Source organism: Pleurodeles waltl, chromosome 4_1 (assembly GCF_031143425.1).
Source record: "Pleurodeles waltl isolate 20211129_DDA chromosome 4_1, aPleWal1.hap1.20221129, whole genome shotgun sequence".
In the NCBI taxonomy this organism is placed as follows: domain Eukaryota; kingdom Metazoa; phylum Chordata; class Amphibia; order Caudata; family Salamandridae; genus Pleurodeles; species Pleurodeles waltl.
Window position 1 is genome coordinate 248,410,645 of NC_090442.1, and position 13,517 is coordinate 248,424,161.

At 48.0% G+C, this 13,517-nt stretch overlaps 1 protein-coding gene across 3 annotated transcripts in view; it reads left to right on the forward strand.

Moving 5' to 3' along the window:
* Positions 1 to 13,517, forward strand: part of WNT7B (Wnt family member 7B) — a 293,293-nt gene that overhangs the window by 46,412 nt on the left and 233,364 nt on the right. Inside the window, exon 1 of one of the 3 annotated variants that reach the window (XM_069228249.1) lies at positions 5,236 to 8,920. The exons of 1 other annotated variant lie outside the window; for it this stretch is intronic. In XM_069228249.1, the coding sequence (XP_069084350.1) occupies positions 8,799 to 8,920 (122 nt within the window). In that variant the 5' untranslated portion in view covers positions 5,236 to 8,798. Of the gene's footprint in view, positions 1 to 5,235; positions 8,921 to 11,650; positions 11,905 to 13,517 lie in introns of those variants that run through there. One more of the 3 variants, XM_069228251.1, reaches the window with a different exon arrangement.

Sequence of the window (13,517 nt, forward strand, 5' to 3'; positions counted from 1 at the left end):
CTTATATGGGTATGTGGCAATACTACAAAACACAGCTTCCAAACACTAGTGTTTAATGTCCCAACTACAATTGCATATAGAATGGAAGGCCAGGTGAGGGAAAAGCTCTCCTCCTCGAACTTGATTTAGATCGATAGCTCTGCTATTTCCTGGAAATATGTTTTGTTTGATGTTGTCAGTTACATCACACAAGGGGCAGCCTTTTTCAAACCATGTAAATAATAATGTGTGGGATGCGGCCTAGTCCGAAAAAACAAAATGTTGTGATGTGACTGCAGGTGACCCTATCTCTGACCACCTTTGCTGTGCTACAACTGCAAGAGGACTTCTTCCGAGCGGTACATTAACTGATCTAGGGAACAATTGAGCCTTGTTGAACGTATTGACAGCCTTAATGTTCTTAAAATATGGAAATGCAAAACATATTAAAAATGCCCATTCAGCCTGAGGGACACTTGATATTCATACTTTTTAGACACTACTTCTGTGCATAATTGCTAAAAACGTTAACGAGTTTAAGTGTTGATGTTGAAGTGTCAATAGCTGCTATTTAATGTCTTGATTTGGGCTGAAAGAAAATTTGTAACTTTTGAATCACTTGTCAGGTTTGATTAACCCAAACAAAAATATATTTGTACTCTCTGCTTGCCCTTTGAAATAAAGATGTTGAAGGGACACAAGCGCTGGTGGTTGAAGTGGAACATCTAATGTACAGGACAATGCTTTTGATCTTTTATGCAGGCCAGACTGCATACATTTTTGTTGAACATGTTGTTGATTGCAGGTGCTCTTTGCTCGCTATATCGAATGAAGTTCCACTATTCTGTAACCATGTGCTAGTTCATATTATCACTCCCGTGGGGCTCACTTTCTTAGTTGAATGTACACCTACTGTCGTTTCTTTATAGTACAGGTAATTATCAGTCTCCTTGTTGGAAATTCCAGTTGACCAGTTGCAAATACCAATTAGTTTACAGTCTGTAATTTTTCAATACCACGTGCTCCTCAGAAACCACCTCCTTCTGGGATAGACCCTTCTATGCAAATGAAGAAAATGAATACTTAGTTTCAAACAGAGACTAAACCAAGACAACCTCTTAGTTTCTGGTATACATTTGTTTTACTGTGAATTTGTGCTACAACATTTAGTAATGTTGATCCATATTTATTTTTACATTTTTTGGTGCGCCCTTTGAGATTGTCATATTTCTAAGCATATATAATATATACGCAACTGTTGGCTTTGGTCAGTAAGCTTCATCTTTTGGCCAGTTAAATTGCCATTCACATTTTGATTCTGCCCATCATTGTATGGAGTTTAGGGCATTGGGTCAGCTCACTTCAGCCAATGGCTCCTCTCACTATGAGTGATGGCATTTTTCCTATGCACAAGGTGCACTTTCTCCTAAAAAATAGTCATCTTCAGTGCCAGGCTGGTGGCCCAATGCATTCTTTCTTATTTAAAAGAGACATTACCTTTTCCTTTTGCAAACCATATTGGTGTATTTTTTTTAACCTTTTGCAAGGGCTCGTCCGCTCCTCATATACTGTTACTGGGAACCTTGCTGCTCCCAACAGGGCGCTGCATATCACATGGGCGTGGCAAGTGCAGTCATCTTTTTATGGGGCTTCCCTCTTTTTATTATTAAACAATTTGAAAGGTATTCAAGGTGGCTCCCTGTACGAGCACATTTCTGTGCATGCAGGCACATGCATGGTGGTTGTTTTCAAATGTGTTTTTGGTAATATTTATAGCAAAATCCTGATTTTGAGCCAGGCCATGCACTCAACCCACCACAAGAGGCACATACCTCCTTTGGCTAGACGATTTTTTCTTTTAATTTTGCTTTGCGGTTCATGGGCCGACTTGTAGGGTTCCAAAATGGCAAGCTTTATGGCCATGGACATTTACACGAGGCACAACATTCTGGACAGCTGTACTGCGAGCTGCTCCAGGGCACCTTTGCCCGACCTAATGCAATGTTTCTTCGATCTATACGATGCTCCCTTGGTGCCCTCCACAGCACCTGACATAGTGCCATCCTGAACTACAGTGGTACACACAACCTACACCGCACCTTCAGATGACACACGCTCTTTTAACTTCTGCCACCAAACACAGTGTCCTGCCTCAAAGGAGAAGACAAATCACTAAAAGCAACTTCCGTACTTTAAAATTGCTAAAGTTACTTGCAATGAGTTACCATGGTGACAAGGCATAACTAATTCCACCAGATCCATTATTAAGAGGTCTAAATCTAAATCTAATCTAAAAATGAAGACCATGGCATTCAATTGGATGCAGATCCATATTAAGACGACCCATAAACTAGTGACATCCCTCACTCAACCAAGCCTTGAAAAAGCCACGGGCCTGCGTGCTAGGCATTGGGTGAAACGTGTTGGCTGAAAAACGACAGAACCGCAAGTCTTCTAACCAGAATGTCTATGGTAACACGAATAAAAGAATAGTTCTAACTTATTCTTTAGGAGTAATCAGACTCTTTTTCTGACATGTCTCCATTTACACGCAAGTCTTGGATCTTCAAGCATATTTGGACCTATTGCTGTCTTCATTTATTTTTAGGGTGGTTCCATCTCATTACGTGAACTTGGAAACCAACTAGGGATGAGGACTTACCCACAACAGATGCACATATTTACCATACATAAACCATCACTCTTGATATAGATTATGTCTATAAAGTGGATGGATAAGGGTGGAACATCTTCTATATGTGTAACTGTAATAAAATTCTCGAATTTCGGCACATAGTGGTGCCTGATTTGCTGTTCACAAAATAGCTACTGCGACATGTCATCAGAACCCCGAGATCGTAATATTGGACCATATTACATATGTTGCCTCTTATGTATATTTTTATATTATATGTTTATTTTGTGGTAGTTAGCTTTAAAAGGCTGCCTTCTTTAAAGAGCACTTAACAATGGGCACTGACAGGAATTAGAATGTTCAGATTTATTTTTCTTTAATAAATTGTTGATAAACCAATGGACATCGGTGAGGACCAGATGAATTATGTGATTCTGTATAGGGGTGGGTGGAACTTGCAGAGCTTTACTCTGCCAAATTCTGTGGCGTTGCATGAAAATTCTGCAAGATTCCACAGACTTCCGTGAATGGGCAGAATTAGGCACATTGTGCAACTTGTGCTGATTTTTTGTGCCGGGAATTCATTCCATGCTGCACAATTAGTATGAAAGGCACCACACGGTGTGCCCGAGGATGTTGCTTTTCAAGTTCATTTTGTTGCTGCGCAAGTAGATTTTCTTCTCGAGTGGCAGCTTTCTCACCGCAAACGGTCACGATCGCCTGCAACTGCCCACGTTGGAGAAATTTCTCAAGGTGCTCTTCTAGCAAGCGAAAATTGTGCTAGGTGGATGCCAAATCTCGCTCACACTCACCAGTTACCGTTGGTGAACTGTGTGTGAGAAAAAACTCTGCCACTCAGAGGTTGGTGGAACTTGGTCGGAACTCAATGTGGAATGGCCAAAATTCCACCAACTCCGACAGCGGAGTGGAATTTATCACCCACGTCACATTCTGTGGCTGCAGCATTTACCACATAACTACAAACCTAGGGGCAGATTTAAGAGCACCTAGAGCCTCCCTGCGCCACATTAGCATAATTTTTTTTGCCACTAATGTGGCCCAACGAGGCCAAAATTGCAGTGCTAAATTTACAAAGTGGCATAATGAATGCACTGCGCCACTTTGTAACCCTTTGTGCTACATTATGCCTACGCAAGGCATAATGTATGCAAAGCGGGCATTCCCCTGATTGGGGGTGGCGGTGATAAAATGGCGCAAAGAAATCTAATAGATTTCTTAGTATCATTTTTTTCTGCACTTTCAACGCCTGCTCAGGGCAGGCTTTAAAAGGGGGCACACCATTGTTTACAATGGGCATCAATGGGCTTTGCAGGATTGGCGTCAACATTTTTTATGCTAATCCTGCAAAGCTCCAAACTAGCGTCAAAAATGTTGATGCTAGTTCCCCAACTACCGCCATGGTGTGCTGTATCTTATATACAGTGCACACATGGTGGCGTTAGGGGGTGCTACGGGGCGCAAGAAGAGTGGAGCTGCACTGGGTGTAGTGCCATTTTCCTTAAATCAGGCCCTAACTGCGTTTGCCACATAGTTTTCTATAGTTTCCAAAATGTATAGATTTCATTAAAACGTTATTTCTAGCTCACATGGCTCATGCCAGATAATGTGCTGCATAATTTGCATTTTTGCTGCATAATTTAGAAACACATGTTGCATAATTGGCCACCTGCACCAAATAATCCTAGTAGCACTGATAATGGTAAAGCTCTGCAGAGTGAGTTGGGGGCTGTCATTAAGATGATGAATTCCATACTTTACAGGCTGCTGTGAAATATTTTCATGTTTCACAGTTTACTGTGAAGTGTGGATTTTTGTCCCACTGTATTTTGTGCGCTAAAGCTAGCCAAACATGTATTGCAGATATATTGATGTATAGCAGAGATGCAGAGTGTATGTAATATGTTATTACCATTGTTGAGTGTAGGAAGAGGCCATGAATCACAGACAGGAAGCCTTCAATCGTGATACCCCTCCCCTTACAGCCACTCCCCACGCTCAACAAAGATAATAAATAGCATATGACAGGCTGCATATCGCACATATATTATAAAGATGCTTACTTGGGCTGAAAGGACATAATTTCCCTCGCTGTTATGAAAGGGTACGAGAGACTGGGCCTTTAAAGCGTGAAAACGACGTACATAATTGAGAAATGGTACTTTAACCGACTTTTTGACATTGGGCTAGATGGAGCATATGGGCGCTCAGGTTGCACAGAACCAAATTTGTACTCGCCAACAAATTAGTTTAGAAATTATACTTGGATTCAACACAAACCCAGCCTGCGGCGGTGGTCTGAGGCTGGCTTGAAAACGTGGGCTGCGTAGACCAGGAACTCGCAATGTACGCTCTGCTAACCGTGGTAGCCCTGCTGGTTTAAACCGGTAGCAGAGTTTCCAGTGAACTCGCACAAGTTCTGCAGCAGAGAGCGGCCGCTGCCAGGCCCCGGAGCCAGGGCGGCAGATGTGGAGCCCGCAGATCAGTGTCAGGCTATTGTCTGCCCCGAGGAGGCGGATTACAGCAGGCGATGCCCAATGGCAGCCCTGGGTCCCAGCGCAGAGACAGGGGCGCTCTCTGCCACCCGCATCTCTCCCAAGCATCCTCATTCCTGCCCGAGCAGCCACGGCGTTAGAGCTCCGACCACTGAGACATGACAGGCAGCGCCCCCGCGCCAAGAGCAGCCCCAGCAGCAAATGCAGCAGCAGCCGAAGCCAAAGGCAACAAGCAGCCTCTGCCCGGGGAGCTGGGACCGCGAGCTCCGGCATAATCCGCTTCGACCAGGGGATCGCAGCCGGCAGCGGCCAACGCGGAGGCGGCACCCATCAGAGGTGCGCTGCTGGGACGTTAGCACCCAAGGGTGCAGGTTTCAGGGAGCTTCAGCAGCCGTCAAACGAGCATCGAAGGAACCCAGCACCATCGGAAGGAACTTCAGTTTATCCAACGAGGATTGAAGAACTTCCCTCTCTCCAGTCAAAGGGAACTTCAGCACTCATCAAACGAGCTTTACGCACTCCAATCAAAGGGAACTTCTACACCTGTCAACGGAGCGTTGAAAGAACCCAGGCACCAATCAAAAGGAACTGCGGTTTATTAAACGAGGATTACAGAATTTCTCTCTCTCCAACAAAAGGGAAGGAACTTCAGCACCCATCAAACAAACACTCACGTGCCAATCAAAGGGAACTTCTACACCTGTCAAAAAAGCGTCGACGGAACCCATCAAAAGGTACTTCAGCCTATCAAACGGGCACTAAAGAAACTCCCACTCTCTAATCAAAGGGAACTTTAGCACCGATCAAACGAGCATTAGAGAAACTCCCACACTCCAATCAAAGGGAACTTCAGCACCTGTCAAACGAGGTTTGACCAAACCCAGGCACCCATCAAAAGGAATTTCAGCCTATTAAACGGGTACTAAAGAAACTCCCACTCCCCAATCAAAGCGAAGTTCAGCACCCATCAAACGAGCATTAAAGAAACTACTACTCCAGATTCAAAGGGAACTTCAGCACCCATCAAAGTAACATTAAGGAAACTCCCACTCGCCAATCAAGGGAGCTTCAGCACCCATTAATCTAGAATTGAAGGAAACCACGCACTGATGAAATGGAAATTCATAACCCATCAAGCCAGAATTGAAGGAACCAAGGCACACGTCAAAGGGAACTTCAGAACCCATCAAACGAGGATTAAAGAAACTCACACACTCCAATCAAAGGGAACTTAAAAACCCATTAATCTAGGATCAAAGGAACCTGCACACTGATGAAATGGAAATTCAACACCCATGAAGGAAGGATTAAAGGAGACAAGGCACACATCAAAGGGAACTTCAGAACCCATCAAACTATGCTTTAAGGAACCCACACAACAGTTAAATAAAACTTCAACACCCATCAAACGTACATTAAAACCCCACACGCCCCAATCAAAGAGAACTGAAGCCACCATCAAATGAATAATAAAGAAGCCCAGGCCCACATCAAAGGGACCTTCAGCACCATCAAATAGATGCTGAGTGGACTCTGGTGCCCATCAGGGGAGCCCCAATAGGACTTCAGCATCTATCAAAGAGTCCCGACAAACAATTGGTATGCGTGGCATGCAATAAAAGGAAATTCAGCATCCACCAACTGGGGATTAAAGGAACCCACACACTCATCGAAGGAGCTTAAAGGATCCCATGAACTCATCAAAGGGGGGTTAAAGAAACTCCAGCATTTATCAAAAGGCAGCTGAATGGACTGCAGCAACCTTCAAGTGGAGTTTAATGGAGCCCTTGTACCCATCAAAGAGGGTTCAAGGGAACTTTAGCAGCCATCGTAGTGGCAGTAAAGGAACTCCAGCAGCCATCAAAGAGGACTCAGTGCACATCAACTGAGGATTCACAGGACTTCTACTTGCATCAAAGAGGATTTGGATGATGTCAGTCAAAGGAGGATTCACTGGGCCTCAATGCCCATTAAAAGAGAATCCCTAGGTTTTTGCTGTGCATCAAGAAGGATTCACATAACGTCAGCACACTTCAAAGCACATCATCACGCGTCACAGAAGGATTTGTAGGTCACTGAGCATTAAAGGAAGATTCACAGGACCTTAGTATCCATCAAAGGAGGATTCGCAATACTGTAGCACACAACTAAAAGGATTCACAGGACATCAGTGCCCATCAAAGGAGGACTCATAAGTACCCATTTAGTTGGATTCCCAATGCCTTGGCTCCCTTCAAAAGAGTAACATCAAGAATTCAGTACCAATCACACTTACACTGGCTTTAAAGGAACTTCAGGGTGAGGACTGATATAACTTCAATACCAATCAAAGGGGGACTCAAAGAACTTCAGCACTCATCAAAAGGATATTGACTGGGCTCTAGCGTGTAACCAGAGAAGACTGGCAGTGGTTCATCATTCATGCTGGTAGGGTTTGCAGTGCTAAAGCATTTAGTGAGAAGGACCAATAGTGCTCCATCTACAAGCTGGATTGTTAGAGTTCTTGCTTGAGGCTTGAACTGACTGGAAAGCAGCACTCAGTGGGGAATGAGGAACCTAAAACCCAACTAGGGTCAACCCAGAGTGGATAGAAGAATCCAGTGACCAGATAGAAGAAATACGGAAATCCACCACCCACACAGAGGTGATCGAGTTCTGAAGCAAGCACCCACATGTGGTTGACTAATCCCTCACCTAGATAGAGGGGACTGAGGAATTCAGCAACTAGAGAGCAGGGTGGAGGAAGGGTGCAGGGCAAGGAAGTCAAAGGGTGAATATTAGGGTTGACGTCTCTAGCCCTAGCTAGAGGAACAGAGTTTCATCACCCAGACAAAGGGATTGAGAATTCGAAGACCTTGTAAGAGAGGAGTTGAGCAGTCAACAGCTAGCTGGAGGGAAGAGATAATTTCACCACCAGAAAAGAGGGCGTGATGGTTCTAACACCCACACTTAAAGGGGTGAGAATTTTTACAACACAACTAGAGGGCAATTGAGGAGCCGAGAACCGAGCTTGAGGTGATAGAGAATTTCACATTTTATACAAAAGGATCAAACATTTCACCATCCAGACAGTGGATGTTAAGGAATCCAAGCATCCTACCAGAGGTGCTTAAGGAATCCAGCACCCACCTTGAGGTGCTGAATGTACTTAGCAGTCAGCTTGAGGTGGTTGAGTAACCTAGAACCCAGCTTGAGGGATCAAGCCTCCAGCGAGAGGTGCATAAGGAACCTAGCACTCAGCTTGAGGTCCGTGAGGAATTCAGCACCCAGCCAGAGGAGCGTGAGGAGTCGAACATCCAGCTTGGGGAATCAGGCTCCCAGCCACACAGGGCATTGGAAAATGCAGCACACAGCTAAAGGAAATCAAGAGATTCACGGCCCTGGTCGAGGGGATTGAGGAATTCAGCACCTAACCACAGCGGACAGACCAAGGGCCTTCAGTGGACTGCAACTTTCAGACCCCACTGGGGGAGATTCTCAAGCTCGTAGCAGGATCAAGGCAAGGATTTCCGGGGGACCTGTGCCACCCGCAGGTGAATGACAGACCTCCTGCCCTCGCCAGGAGCGGTGTGACAGAGAACGGACACTCATCTGGGGGTCGCCGGGAGCCCGCACTCCCACCCTCAGAGTGATATTGTTTTTTGCTGGGTGATGGAAGGGGCTCTTGACGGATGAGTCCAGAAGGCAGCGTGTGCGCGCGGGATGCAGCCATGATTCTCTTCTCCTCGCGCAGTGTGGTGCTCTCGGTCTACTACCCGCAGATCTTCCTCATCCTCACCAGCGGCAGCTACCTGTGAGTGACGCGGCCTTTTCTACTCTCTGCAGGGGCTGGGGGCACGCGATGGGGTGAGACGATGGAGGTGAGCGCGGCTGGCGCGGGGAGGAGAGTAGCACGCGGGAGACGGGGGCAAGGGTGAGGGTGGCACGCTGATCTAGAAGGGGCAGAGGCGCGACATGTGGGGCAGGGGCGAGGTGCAAGAGTGTTAGGGTAGGGTCATAACAGACTGGTAGAGAGGGGCAAGGGAGTGGGGACAGGGGTGAAAAGCAGAGGCATGCCAGAGCATTGAGGCACGTGGTAACGAAGCAGGTTAACGAGGGACAAGAGGTGAGGGGCTGAGGGTGGAGAGGTACGGGCGCGAGGGACGCAGAGCAGCGAGGGGCAGAACAACGAGGGGCAGAACAGCGAGGGGAAGAGCAGCGAGGGGCAGAGCAGCGAAGAGGCAGAGCAGTGAGGGACAGAACAGCGAGGGGCAGAACAGCGAGGGGCAGAACAGTCTAGGGCACAGAGATGAGAGGCAGAGCAGTGAGTGTCAGAGCAGTGAGGAGCAGAGCAGTGAGGGGCAGAGCAGTGTGGGGCGCGGAAGTGAGAAGCAAGGTAGTCATGTCCCTCGAGTGAAGGGCAGGTTAGTGAGGGCACAGGAGTGACGTGTAGGGCAGTGAGGGTCATAGGAGCAGGGGTGTGAAGGGCAGGGCAGTGAAAGCCAGCGGGTCAGAGGCACGGAAGTGAGCGGTAAGGCAAAATGAGGTCACAGTAGGAAAAGGCAGGGCAGTAAAGCTCGTGGGGTAAAGACCCATAAAGTCAGGGTCGGGAGAGGCAGGGCAGTGAGGGGCTGGGAGTGAGCTGCAGAGGCGTGAGTGGTGAGTCAGAGAGGGACATGGTGGTGCCTCAGCGCCAACATACCTGTGAGGTGAACGTTGCGCTTTACAAATGCATGTTAATTAATGGGGGACTATGGGGGACGGGGCAGTGAGGTGTATGGGGGTGTGTGGTGGATGGAAGTGAGGCTTAGAGCTTGTAGGGGTATGGCAGAGCGAGGTAGGGGTGTGGCGGTGAGAGGCAGGGGCATGGCAGTGAGAAGTAGGGGCATGGCAGTGAGAGGTAGGGGCATGGCGGTAGGGGCATGACAGTGAGCAGTAGGGGCATGGTGGTAGGGGCATAGCAGTGAGAGGTAGGTGCATGGTGGTAGGGGCATAGCAGTGAGAGGTAGGGGCATGGCAGTGAGAGGTAGGGGCATGGCGGTAGGGGCATGGTAGTGAGCAGCAGGGGCATGGCGGTAGGGCATGGCAGTGAGAGGTAGGGGTATGGCAGTGAGAGGTAGGTGCATGGCAATGAGAGGTAGGGGCATGGCGGTAGGGGCATGGCAGTGAGCAGTAGGGGCATGGTGGTGGGGGCATAGCAGTGAGAGTTAGGGGCATGGCGGTGAGAGGTAGGGTCATGGCAATGAGAGGTAGGGGCATGGCAGTGAGCAGTAGGGGCATGGTGGTAGGGGCATAGCAGTGAGAAGTAGAGGCATGACGGTAGGTGCATGGAAGTGAGAGATAGGGGCAGTGGGATGTGGGGGATAGAAGAGCAGGTGATTCAGGGAGGCTCCAGGCAGCTCACTGATGGACAAGGGGGCTGGGGCAAGGGGGTGAGGGGTGGTACTTTGGTGAGGAAGGGTGTGACTGACACAGAGCAGTGAGACACCGGGCAGTGAAACGCAGGGTTGTGACGGGTAGTGGAAAGGCGAGAAAGGGAGTGACAGGTAGGGGATGTTCAGCAGAACAATGACCAACAGGGCATTATACTGCAAGGCGGGGTAGCGATGGGCAGGGGACTGAGAGGTATGGCAGTGAAAGGCAGTGGAGTGACAGGCAATGGAGTGAGAGGTATGTCAGTGATGGACAGTGCAGTGAAAGGCAGAGGAGTGAGAGGTATGGCAGTGAAAGGCAGTGGAGTGACAGGCAATGGAGTGAGAGGTATGTCAGTGATGGACAGTGCAGTGAAAGGCAGAGGAGTGAGAGGTATGGCAGTGATTGACAGTACAGTGAAAGGCAGAGGAGTGAGAGGTATGGCAGTGATGGACAGTGCAGTGAAAGGCAGTGAAGTGAAAGGCAGTGGAGTGAGGGGTAAGGCAGTGATGGACAGTGCAGTGAATGGCAGAGGAGAGAAAGGTATGGCAGTGATGGACAGTGCAGTGAAAGGCAGTGGAGTGAGGGGTATGGCAGCGACGAACAGGGAAGTGAGAGAGGGTTAGATTCAGGAGATACACAGGGGACAGTGTCGAAAAGGGCAGTCGTGGACAGGACAGTGAAAGACAGTGGAGTGAGGCACGGCAGTGATGAGTCTGGGAAAGAGTAGCAGACGGGGAGGAAGGGGTGTGCAGCAGGGTAGGGACGGACGGGCAAGTGACGGGCGGGCCAGTGATGGACGGGGCAGTGACGGTCGGGGCACTGAAAGGTATTGGAATGGAGGCATGGCAGGTACGAGCGGGAGAGTGAATCTGAGAGGGCGAGGGGAAGGGGTGTCCAGCAGGGCAGTGATGAACGGGGCAGTGGAGCGTGAGACAGGGCAGTGGTGGAGATGGCCATGAAAGGCTCTGATTGGCAGGGCAGTGAAGGAACGGGAGTGAAAGGCATGGATCGTCCCAGGGGGCAGGGGCATGCCTTGAATGGCAGTGAGGCAGGCAAGAGTGGGAAGCAGAGGAGGGCGCGGGGGCGCGGGGCAGGGGAGTGTGGCACAGGGGAGTGGGAGACTCGAGGACGCGAAGAGGAAGAGTTGACAGGCGAGGCTGGAGAGCAGTAACAGAAACTGGACATCGGGTGGCGGTGTGAGGCCGAGGGGGAGAGAGTGGTAGGGGTGAGAGGCAGAAGAGGAAGAGGAAGCGTGGCACCCTCACAGGTGGCGGCATGGGTGCTGAGGCTGGCGCGAGAGGCAGCATCGAAACTGGCAGGGTTGGAAGTGCGGGGCAGGAGCCGGAGGAGGGAGAACAGCGAGGCAGGATGGGGCACATCCAGGTGGGTAAAGCGGGAGAGGCCCGGTGGGCAGGAATGAGAGTCGGGCGTCAGAGGGGCAAGACTCAGGTGTTTTTAGACATTGATGGGAGAGGGGAGCAGTGGCCAGAGAGATGGGGCGGGGGTGCAGGGCGCTGTTCCAGGGGTGGGAGGGACGTGGATACGGGAAGGTGTTCGGCTGCTCGAAAGTCGCCTTCTGACAAAAACGAAACGTTTTAAAAGTGCACCACTCAGAGCGACAGCCTAAACCGTATGACCTGAGAAATGTGGCAGCTAGTTTTCCACAAAGCGCAGTTTCCACACCCTTTCGCCGCCGGACTTGGTCGGGTGACCGGAGGGCCACAGGAGGGTGACTCCGGCTCGAGGCCCTCGCGGCAGGGCTGGGTTCCATGCACAGCTAGTCACCCTACTGTACTGCTCGCTTGTGATTTTTTAACTACAAATGTGTCAATCATTGTCTTGATCCATATTGCCTCACATTTGTCTATTAGGTGTTTATTTGGGTGTTCTACGTTTCAGGGAAACCTGTTACCACATTGGCATGCTTTCCGAGCAGACAGAGACAAATGTCAGAAAATAAATGACATTTGTATCTCTTAATATTTATGGCTTATTTTTGTAGCGCTTCACACCACAGTTCTGCTGTTTTTAAGCACATTTAAATAACAAACGTTACTGTTACCCACTCATAGTACTCAATTTCCTTACCTTCGAGAGGGTGGAAGGATGAGTCAGCCTAACTAGGATTCAAACTCATATGATCTGCTGATCACAGTTTGTTCCAGCGCCACTGATCAACGTATTGATTTCGATCTCTCTCTCCATATATATATATATATATATATATATATATATATATATATATATATATCTCGTGAAAACATTGCGGGTAACTGCTACTGAGAGGACATAACTGGTATGAACTGCTGAACACTATGTGTTTGAGAATAATTAGCTCGAAAAATCAGTTTACTACAAATTGTTGCTAACAAGAGGCACTGATTGGAATTAGAATATTTCTGCTTCGTTTACCTTTTAGAAATAAATTGTTGGCAAAACAATGGAGAATGGTGATGGCCAATGAGTTAATACAATCTGTGGCTGCATAGTTTACAACATAAGCATTAAATTATTGCATTTGATATCTAACTTGACACATTATTTGTCAATTTCATAAAAAAATATTGTTTATAGCTCAAATGGATGAAAATAATGCTGCCAAGGAATGTGGTGCATATCCGCATTTTTTGTCTCATAAATTAGATAATCTTGCCATACAATTTGGTCCACTATGCCATTTAGTCCTAGTAGCCCTGACGGTGGTAGAGGTTTGCAGAGAGATTTGGGGCAGTCATTATGATGATGAAATCCATATTTCAGAGGTAACCATGAATAATTTCAATATTTTATGTTTTCCCGTGAAATATGAGCTTTTATACCACTGCATTTGTGCAAATAAAGCACCAAAACATGTAATGTGTGTTTGTGTGTGTGGACGTGAGGGTGTGTGCGCATGAGTGTGGGTACGCGCGCATGTCATTCGCCACCTTGAAATCATGTAATGGTCTGGACCCGTATTTCACTACAGTACAAGGAAACTTGGAAAAGGCTTTGCT